This window comes from Guyanagaster necrorhizus, assembly GCF_019112545.1.
Source record: "Guyanagaster necrorhizus MCA 3950 unplaced genomic scaffold BT62scaffold_110, whole genome shotgun sequence".
NCBI classification, from domain to species: domain Eukaryota; kingdom Fungi; phylum Basidiomycota; class Agaricomycetes; order Agaricales; family Physalacriaceae; genus Guyanagaster; species Guyanagaster necrorhizus.
Window position 1 is genome coordinate 88 of NW_025064989.1, and position 10081 is coordinate 10168.

Here is a 10081-nt window from a genome sequence, read left to right on the forward strand (position 1 = left end):
GCTCTTGCTATGCTTTATTTTGTTTGTCAATCATTGATACAAATCTAGAAAGTATTGGTGATCAATACTTCCTGAACAGGTATGATGAATCTATTTGGTAATTTAGAGGTATACTCATTGCTGTTATGTAGTCCAAGAGATACTTTCCAAACTGATCAAGTCAAACAATTGTTCTTTTGAGCAACAAGAGGTATGTGGGTGTCTTTGTCTGCCACCAGTTGGATGAAAAGATCATTGGCAAAATCATGGCTATTCTCCTCAAAGTTAAGGTGATGCCAGCCAACTTGTGGACATGAGAAGGTGTCTGCTTGGTTCTAAGTGAAATCATGTGAGCCACTCTCAATTCAAGAGATAGACTGATTTTATTCATTGCCCAGGGAAAATTCCACCAATGCTCAATGAGAAGATCATGAAGATGATGTCATATCTATTGTTTGTGTGTCCTTGGTTGACAATCAGGCTAATGTTCAATCTGTGGAGGCTAAAGCATTTGATATGTTGCAAGAACATATGGGACTCAAGGCCATTAATGAAACTATCCCTATGCTTCTGGAAGCCCTCTGGCAGCCTGGAGAGTCCTGGAATGTCATTGCAAGCACTTAAGGAGGTCATGGATGTCAGCAGTCTCTATTTCTCATTGTATATCAATCTAACATTTGATTACAGGTATAAGTGATGACTGTGTTTCTGATCCTAATTCCAACATTGATGGCTATGCCTATGACCATGTTCAATGCTCACACTCTTACTTCACTGGTCACTGTTGTTGGAAATGTGCTGAGCAAGCAGCTGATGGTCATTACCAGTGCCTTTGTCAAAGTTATCAAAGACCAGAGGGATGAAGAGCTTTTTATCTTCAGTGGATGAGGCAACTCATGCATCATTCAGGTTGGTCAATGATATTGAAGAGTTGAACACTCTCATGATGGTGCTCTTGGGATGGTCAGTATATTATAGGTATATTATGTGTTAGTTCTAATGTTGTTCAGGTCAAAGCATGATACCCTGAGATAACAAAAATTCTTCTCCATCTTCTGTGAAGAGACTGAACTGGATACTTTGCTATATCATGTAGACTGAATCAGACAGCTTATCTCTGCTGTGGAAGATGATTACAAGGATGTTTATGCAAGTGCCATACAAACCATTGACATATTCCTCAGATCCATTCCCAAAGATAAACTTGAATCATTTGTGGTCCCCTTGTGGTGGAGTGTCAAGTCTACAGGTGCTCTGGGTCACTTTGTTCCTGGTTTTAGTGTCCCCAAAGCAGTTGGGCCTCTCATTCCAGCCATTATTGCTGGTCTGACTACCAGTAGCAATGAGCAGTGGGAACAAGCAGCATATGCTATTGGTCATCTCATGGATTATATGCAAGACACTGTGATCAAACCATTTGTGGTCTCTTTCACTGGCTTGCTGATTTGAGTGGCAATGCAAACAATGATGTACTGACAAGTGGTCAAGACAGCCATTCTGAGTGCACTGACATCAATGTTGGAACATATACCTGTGTTCATGAAACTGTTCCACCCTCAGCTGCAGAGGGTGTTTGTCAAGGGCATAAGTGACCTCACAAGTATTGTTGTTAGGAATAGAGCAGCCAAGGTGTTGGGTGTGTTGATGAAGAGCCAGCCCAGGGTGGATGCAGTCGTGATGGAGCTTATCGCAGGAGCAAAAAGCAACTTTGATGGCAGTGTTGGTAGCAGTGCAGTGGTGGTGCTTGTGCATGTGGTGAAAAGATATCTTTCTTTTTGATGGTTGTCATTGGTGGTATTAGCCTTAATGGTTGTGTCGAGTGGCCCATTTGGTTAGACCTAGGTGGGGAGCACTGTTTCCATTATGTTCTGCCAATTCAGTCATGGCCACATCACTACCCATGGTGCTGCAACTGTTGATCCTGATGGAGTTTTTGTCTGCATTGCCTAAAGGCCTGGGGTCCCGGTCAGACTTCCAGAGCAGGTGTTCTCATCACAGTGTACTACCTTGGCAAGCACCCTCGACTTTTGAATCCAAAGGCAATCAAACCTTAACAAGAGCTTTCCATCAGACATGCTCACCACCGATCCTCGTTTCTGAACTGAAGCACCACTGCCTGCCATTTTCTTGACGTGATATGGTATAGGATCTTACTGATGGAAATGGCTTGCAGGAGAGGGAGCGGAAACACGCACGGGATTCATTATTGACTTGTTATTCCCTGGATCCTAAGTCAGATATGACTTGAATGACGATCTGGAGGAGACACCAAAGTTTCTTAAAACATTGTTTAAACATTACCGCCTTTTCATCAATCTCCGGCTCCAAATCATAAGGCAGATCTAGAGACTGCATGATACGAGTCTGCGCAAGAATGGTAGTTACAAGCCGTACTAAGGGAGCTCTCGCAACCCAGTAAAAAGACATAAAGTAGTCCAAGAAACAAAAAGTAACAGTAAAGGGCAATATTGTCTAAAATGGTATGGTATAAGAGAAGGGTAAAAAGACAACGAGTAATGATATATCCGAACGCCAAAAGTAGCACATATAACAATCAAGAAATAAGAGAACGCGGGGAACAGAAGAGAGTACAAGACAAAGCACACCGTCGATGAATGCAACCAATCTAAACCTGACATGCAATCCCTTGCAACCCTCACCAAGATCCAACAACCTCATCACCCTCTACAACATCTAACCACTGATGGTCTATCATATCCCTGGCATGACTACGCTGCTTCATATCAACGACAAGCATAGGCTCAAGGAAATCACACAGGATCGTGGCGTCCCGATCTGTGTAAAGGTATTTCTCCACCATAACACGCTTTAATGGCCATGGTTTCAAAGACCTGATATATCGTAATACGCCTGATACCGCCATTAATCTTTTGCAATGAAACCTGTAAGGCCTGAAAAACATACCTGTATGATCAAACAACTGGCGACTATACTTGCCGCTCATCTTCACCTCCATTGAAAAATCGCCCAGGAGCTCGATAATTTGAGCCATATGGTCGTCGTCTTTGGTAAACAACTCGCTTTGACCCTGGGGATCAAAGAGATATTCAGCCGTCAAAAGCTCAAACACCTGCATCTACGGTCAGTTTGCGTAGTCAAAAAAGTTAAGAAGACTGACCACACAAGCTACGCTCCATATATCAGCAGTACCATCCCAATCTTTCCGTCCAAGAATTGCCTCAGGTGCTCTGTATTGCCGTGTCTGTATATCCTCCGTAAAGTGCTTCTTCGACGGCGTTGCATTTCCTAAATCCGCAATCTTTATTGATAATGGCAGCATAAGAGGAGAAGCCTCTGCTGGGTGTACTGAAGGGATGTCCATAGGCTGAGGAGCCTGTGATGTTTCTATTCGAGGTGGTGGTGAAGGAATCTGAGTAGAAAGAGAAGTCGGAGAACTGGGTGTTGGGGGAGGCACAGCAGGAGAAGCCAGGGGCGTGATGTCTGTGAACGATATTGAGATAGGTGGAGGTGATGATTTCTTTATTGATGGCGCATGATGAAAGTCAATAGATTGGGGCGGTATGGAAGATGAGGCAACTTTACTGCGGCGTGGAGCAGTCTGGGAAAGAAGGGAGCGGCCAGAGGATTTGTTGCCAACAGGCCAAAGTAAGTTTGAGGAGTCACTGTCATGAGAAACGACAGCAGGGTACGGTAAGTGAGTCGAAGATGCTCCCGAATCAGAAGAGACAAGAGATAGTTTAGATTCGTCGGCATGTATCGTGCCAGTCGGTGAAGGTCGAGCAACGGTAGCCGTGTTGGAAGAACTACAGGACTTGGTGCTCAGTGCTCCCCGACTTGCGCTGTTTGGTGATGACAGATGGAAATACTCTCCTCGTTCCTCTTTCCCGTCCGCCATGACTGAAGTTGATACAACAACAGCAGGAGCAGGAGATGACAGCCCGGGATCTTTCCAGGATCCGGAGACAGACAAGCCTGAATTCGATCGTGAATGGCCAAGTCCAGATGCTGTATGTGAAAAGACAGTGCTTGACATCGATGATTTGTATGACGACGAGAGCGAGAAAGACGCCTTCTCCTTCCATGAACCATACATACCCAGTTTATCTTTCCATGACAACAAGGGGCTGACGGCAGCATTTGTGGCATCCTTGTGCTCGCATGCCGCGATAGGGACACCATTAACGATGTCCTGACATTCACCATCGTTGTTTTCTGCAGGAGAAACGTCGACCTTGACACAATGTTTCTGTCCTAGCAGCCCAAGGGCAACAGCACCAATAGAATGCGACAAGGAGGTTGGGGGTGTACTGATAATACTGCAGGACACTGCATCAGTCGAACCCGAGGCAGAAGTTGATGCTATTGATGATGACGATGACGATGTAGATGGGGGATTAGGCGGGGGATTAGGCTTCTGGGAGGATCCGGCAGCCGATTTGCTTCCGTCTGGATCATCAGGAGAATTGTTCGGTGATGCAGTTATGGATAGCCCACTAGGGACTTTCGGAGCGCTCTTCGTGAGACCAGCGCCGTTGCGTAGATCAGCAGATCGTTGTGCCAGTGCCAGTGGTGACGGCGTACTATTGAGGCCGCTCCCACTGCCACCTTGACAGCCGTTTAGTGCTCCAAAGCTCATCCTCAATCCATGGATGCCAGCGCTCCTTGAGGGACTTGAGAGAGGCTGAGAGTCAAATATTTGAACGGAGCGACGAGTAGACCGTTGATTCCGTATAACAAGAGCTGAGCGGACGTTAGACGGTAGAGGGACACCGACGCGACGGGAAGTCGGTGAAGGCGACTGTGATAACTCGGTGGAGATGTGGGTTTCAATGTCAGGAATGGAAATTACTACAGGGATATAAATCAGTTTTCAGTGACTCGGAGGTCAAGTTACTTACGAATATTCTCCGGTTTGATGTCGGTGTGAACCAAGTCGCATTCATCATGGAGATACTGGAGACCGAGAAGAGTCTGCCTGGTAATGACCTTGACGAGCGCGCGCGATACTCCGTGCTTCTTGTTACGTTCTATCAACGCCAAGAGGTTTTCACCAAGAGGCTCGAATACGATGCATATATGGCAGGCCTCTGGTCCTTGGTGGGAGAAGGAGTCAAGAAAGGAGACAATGTGCTGGCGGCCTGGATGGGTTGGTGAAAACGATGTGACCCGAGAAAGAAGTTTAATCTCGTCCCTCGCGGTTTCCGCATATCGCCCAGCAGACTTGACAACCTTGAGAGCAGAGTGACGTTGAAGGCTGAAAAGTAGAATGGTGACAAAAGGGCGAACAAGAAAAAACACAGATACTTACTGGGCGTCTTTGACGAGCCACACAGTCGAGAAATGACCCCAGCTACCGATTGCGCAAGATTAGAAAAGCTGGCGAGGAGTAAGGGTAAATAACGACGCACCCAAGTTTCCTTACGACCTTGTATCTATTATTCTTGAAAGTGTCGTTGAGCTCGACGGGTAGATATCCTCCTGCGTTGTAACCTGCTGGACTCTCCTCGTCCTTGCACGGGGGCTCCTCCACGGGCAGGATTCTTGGGCCAACCGAAGTAACGACATATGAGTATTTGGCGGGGGACGGCTGTGGAGCCATCTGCAAAATGCAGAGGGAAATCTGGAGAAACAAGGGACGAGAGGTTCAGTGAGATGGGCAGAGAAGGTTGAGCGGTGGCGGCATTTTCCGAAGCACTGCCACGGGAGTGTCCTGCTCCGGCAAAATAAAATAGATAAATTACCGTACAGCTAGTACTGCTGGTATCATTTTATAGAGGATATCCTGGTTGCAATCCCAGGTATTTTGAGCTCGCTGCTGGCTGGCAGAAAAATGCTATCGGGCGTTATCTTTGTAGTCAGTACTCGTGCCCGGTTTATCGCAGACGTAGCATATGGCCGTCATCATCCTAGGCCTGCGCTTACCTGACGTTGCCAGTACGCCACCCTGTGGCGGCGATGCCGAGGGGTGAAAACGGTTACTACCATAATTGTTTAATATTTTGACATAATACTGAATTTTTTTAATATTGGACGCGACGAAAGAGTCGCGTGTCGCCGGTCGTGACCTCGTGCGTCAGCTGTAAGAGCAGTGCTGCTCGCTGCTTCTCTACTACGACTCGATAATCGACAGCCCTCTCTCTTGCAATGTCGCCGACAACCAAGAGACCGGAAATGGCGCCCACACAATTCATTGGTGCCGTTGAGGACCGCTGGGGCATGTACAGGTGGGCATATCGTCCCGTTTACCTTGATCCTCGCTCACTTCGTTCGTAGTGACCGTTCTGAGGACTACACCACTGACTCTCCAATAGGATTTGGGGCATCATCTATTGTCTACTCGGCATCTTACAAGCCTCAAGACTCTTCGCAAAGTTCTGGATCTCGATTCACTTCCTCCTCATTCGCTATCGCCTTGCAGCGGGAAACGACGCTGATGTCCCTGTCCAAGCATCCAAACGTTCTTCGTGTCCATGGTTCATGGATGGATGGCCACAAGCTCTTTATCGCATTGCGGCTCATGAACAAAGGTAGTGCCGCCAACATCATGCACTACGGTTGGCCTGCACGCTTGGAGGAAGACGTCATACGCTGCATCCTTCACCAGGCTCTCCTGGGCCTCAAGTACTCCTCCACCACTTATTGCCATCCTTCAGACCACTTACTCATCGTCTTAGCTATCTTCACGTCAATAGCTTATTCATCGCGACATCAAGGCAGTACGTCAGTACACAGTCCTTACGGCTCCACCAGACGTGTCGTGCTTGTCGGACCTACCGCAGCACACTCAAGACCAGAGATGGGAAAATGGAAATCTTTCGTTGGTACAGTAAGTGCATGATATTTTTGGCTATATCTGCGCTATATGATTCACTAGCCATGTTGGATGGCGCCCGAGCTGATTCAGGGGAAAAAACTATGACTCCTCTGCAGATATATGACGATTTGGTATCACCGCTCTTGAACTCACACAGGGCCAGCCACCTAGATCTCGCGAGTCACCTCAAAAGGTATTGCTGAAAACGCATGTATATACTACTTCATTCTTTGGTATTCTCATTCTTGCAGGAGCATAGAATCCAAGAAGCATCTCCTACATTAAATAGAGATGGCGGAACGTACAAATACTCGCGTGCTTTTCAAGAAATGGTGGAAAGCTTTATGGTCAAAGACCCGTCGTACCGGTGTGTTTGTAAGCTACCAAAACATTATTTATTCACTGGTTACCTTCTACTAGGCCAAACGCAGAACAACCCCTTCAGACGCAGTTTTTCAAGGGAGCGAAGAAGCCTTCTTACCTTATCGCCACTATTCTCAGTGGGTTTATCACCTCTGGTCGTTTAACATGTGGCTGATCATATGCTTTTAGAGAATCTTCCACCTCTGGCCTATCGGCAAGAACGTCGAGTTGTTGCAAGTAACCAAACATTTCGTTCGATTGGTTCTTGGGATTTTGCCACTACCATCCATTCTCCTGCAAGCGTTCAGCATCGTCGTCGTCTACTTGATGAGCAAGGAGACGATGTGATATTCGAAATGGAGACTGAGTGGGACCGAGAAAACGGGAGAAGAAGCGAAAACACGGATCACCCTAGTGCGGTATCCTGGAACGAACCAGAACGGCCGGTGTCCGTAGAAGAAGAACCGGAACTCGAAACCGACTTGGTGCCCTCTTCCGTATCTTCTTCACCATCCGGATCGGAATTCGAAAGTACCAGCACCAGTACGTCTCCCGAGATTGATCTTTTCACGTGGCCGTTGTCTATTCATGGGGACGCGGAACCGAAGACTATTCAGCCAGTCAAAGAAATACCGACACCAAGTGGTCTCATCGCTCGCATGCCGTCGTCGTCGTCCGTCAAGGCCAAACCGGACATATCTGCTTCTCCGTTCCGAACCGGGCTTTGGAAGAAGATGAAGTCAAATATAAGACGACCATCTTCGTATTACAATGGCACAAAAACATTTAAAGGTTTGTCGTCGTGCCATGATTTCGCTTTCACGCTTCCATACCTTTATCAGCCAAATCTTAGCTAGAAATATGACGACTGCGTCTCATCCATCACTTGTAACATCTATCTGGACACGTCTACTATTCGTTGCATAATCCCATTGATACCCATTTGAAGTCCTTTCGTACATCACAGACACGCTTAGAGCACCACATGGATGCTGTACATATCTAGATACCGACACTAATTACATGTGCGCATGGTTCATTCGAATGTCGAGTGTAAGAACTATAAAAGATCCTTCCTGTCGGTATCTCTATGCAACCTCTAGGACGATAATCTTCTGAATAGTACTTTAAACCCGCCACCACTGCGCTGCTACCAACACTGCCATCAAAGTTGCTTTTTGCTCCTGCGATAAGCTCCATCACGACTGCATCCACCCTGGGCTGGCTCTTCATCAACACACCCAACACCTTGGCTGCTCTATTCCTAACAACAATACTTGTGAGGTCACTTATGCCCTTGACAAACACCCTCTGCAGCTGAGGGTGGAACAGTTTCATGAACACAGGTATATGTTCCAACATTGATGTCAGTGCACTCAGAATGGCTGTCTTGACCACTTGTCAGTACATCATTGTTTGCATTGCCACTCAAATCAGCAAGCCAGTGAAAGAGACCACAAATGGTTTGATCACAGTGTCTTGCATATAATCCATGAGATGACCAATAGCATATGCTGCTTGTTCCCACTGCTCATTGCTACTGGTAGTCAGACCAGCAATAATGGCTGGAATGAGAGGCCCAACTGCTTTGGGGACACTAAAACCAGGAACAAAGTGACCCAGAGCACCTGTAGACTTGACACTCCACCACAAGGGGACCACAAATGATTCAAGTTTATCTTTGGGAATGGATCTGAGGAATATGTCAATGGTTTGTATGGCACTTGCATAAACATCCTTGTAATCATCTTCCACAGCAGAGATAAGCTGTCTGATTCAGTCTACATGATATAGCAAAGTATCCAGTTCAGTCTCTTCACAGAAGATGGAGAAGAATTTTTGTTATCTCAGGGTATCATGCTTTGACCTGAACAACATTAGAACTAACACATAATATACCTATAATATACTGACCATCCCAAGAGCACCATCATGAGAGTGTTCAACTCTTCAATATCATTGACCAACCTGAATGATGCATGAGTTGCCTCATCCACTGAAGATAAAAAGCTCTTCATCCCTCTGGTCTTTGATAACTTTGACAAAGGCACTGGTAATGACCATCAGCTGCTTGCTCAGCACATTTCCAACAACAGTGACCAGTGAAGTAAGAGTGTGAGCATTGAACATGGTCATAGGCATAGCCATCAATGTTGGAATTAGGATCAGAAACACAGTCATCACTTATACCTGTAATCAAATGTTAGATTGATATACAATGAGAAATAGAGACTGCTGACATCCATGACCTCCTTAAGTGCTTGCAATGACATTCCAGGACTCTCCAGGCTGCCAGAGGGCTTCCAGAAGCATAGGGATAGTTTCATTAATGGCCTTGAGTCCCATATGTTCTTGCAACATATCAAATGCTTTAGCCTCCACAGATTGAACATTAGCCTGATTGTCAACCAAGGACACACAAACAATAGATATGACATCATCTTCATGATCTTCTCATTGAGCATTGGTGGAATTTTCCCTGGGCAATGAATAAAATCAGTCTATCTCTTGAATTGAGAGTGGCTCACATGATTTCACTTAGAACCAAGCAGACACCTTCTCATGTCCACAAGTTGGCTGGCATCACCTTAACTTTGAGGAGAATAGCCATGATTTTGCCAATGATCTTTTCATCCAACTGGTGGCAGACAAAGACACCCACATACCTCTTGTTGCTCAAAAGAACAATTGTTTGACTTGATCAGTTTGGAAAGTATCTCTTGGACTACATAACAGCAATGAGTATACCTCTAAATTACCAAATAGATTCATCATACCTGTTCAGGAAGTATTGATCACCAATACTTTCTAGATTTGTATCAATGATTGACAAACAAAATAAAGCATAGCAAGAGCTCTCTGCAGTGCTTGCATCAATGACATTTTCCTTATCAAGATCACAAGTTTTTTCTGAGATACCAGAAACTTTGAATATAAGCTCTC

At 45.9% G+C, this 10081-nt stretch overlaps 5 protein-coding genes across 5 annotated transcripts; 2 read left to right on the top strand and 3 right to left on the bottom strand.

Moving 5' to 3' along the window:
- Window positions 1-1464: 1464 nt before the first annotated feature.
- BT62DRAFT_822397 (uncharacterized protein) lies at window positions 1465-1680 on the top strand (the record flags this gene model as incomplete). The annotated part of the gene is made up of 1 exon (XM_043182361.1): window positions 1465-1680. A coding segment is annotated over one exon (216 nt), but the record flags the coding sequence as incomplete, so codon positions are not given.
- Window positions 1681-2279: 599 nt separating this feature from the next.
- Window positions 2280-5634, bottom strand: BT62DRAFT_958217 (kinase-like protein). The gene is made up of 6 exons (XM_043188442.1): window positions 5370-5634; window positions 5270-5311; window positions 4860-5215; window positions 3119-4809; window positions 2905-3070; window positions 2280-2850 (listed from the first exon to the last, which is right to left on the bottom strand). The coding sequence occupies exons 1-6, from the start codon at window positions 5558-5560 to the stop codon at window positions 2636-2638; spliced, it is 2661 nt and encodes an 886-aa protein (XP_043032599.1). The 5' UTR covers window positions 5561-5634; the 3' UTR covers window positions 2280-2635.
- Window positions 5635-6105: 471 nt separating this feature from the next.
- On the top strand, window positions 6106-7991 carry BT62DRAFT_924924 (uncharacterized protein; the record flags this gene model as incomplete). Its single annotated transcript, XM_043184680.1, has 10 exons — window positions 6106-6185; window positions 6235-6582; window positions 6636-6677; window positions 6741-6787; window positions 6836-6906; window positions 6933-6968; window positions 7027-7142; window positions 7196-7275; window positions 7328-7930; window positions 7981-7991. 10 exons carry the CDS (start codon window positions 6106-6108, stop codon window positions 7989-7991), a joined length of 1434 nt encoding a protein of 477 aa, XP_043032600.1.
- Window positions 7992-8302: 311 nt separating this feature from the next.
- BT62DRAFT_1020738 (uncharacterized protein) lies at window positions 8303-8981 on the bottom strand. Its single transcript, XM_043178267.1, has one exon. It carries the CDS (start codon window positions 8884-8886, stop codon window positions 8686-8688), a length of 201 nt encoding a protein of 66 aa, XP_043032601.1. The 5' UTR covers window positions 8887-8981; the 3' UTR covers window positions 8303-8685.
- BT62DRAFT_823082 (uncharacterized protein) lies at window positions 8315-8530 on the bottom strand (the record flags this gene model as incomplete). The annotated part of the gene is made up of 1 exon (XM_043182366.1): window positions 8315-8530. A coding segment is annotated over one exon (216 nt), but the record flags the coding sequence as incomplete, so codon positions are not given.
- Window positions 8982-10081: the final 1100 nt, after the last annotated feature.

What these genes read in the sequence shown, in the direction of transcription:
- BT62DRAFT_958217 (XM_043188442.1), bottom strand. Translation starts at nt 5,560, where the DNA reads ATGGCTCCACAGCCGTCCCCCGCCAAATACTCATATGTCGTTACTTCG. An exon ending in AAGGTCGTAAGGAAACTTGG is followed by an intron (nt 5,312 to 5,369) that starts GTGCGTCGTTAT and finishes CGCAATCGGTAG; the next exon opens with CTGGGGTCATTTCTCGACTG. An exon ending in TGGCTCGTCAAAGACGCCCA is followed by an intron (nt 5,216 to 5,269) that starts GTAAGTATCTGT and finishes TCTACTTTTCAG; the next exon opens with CCTTCAACGTCACTCTGCTC.
- BT62DRAFT_1020738 (XM_043178267.1), bottom strand. Translation starts at nt 8,886, where the DNA reads ATGATTACAAGGATGTTTATGCAAGTGCCATACAAACCATTGACATAT.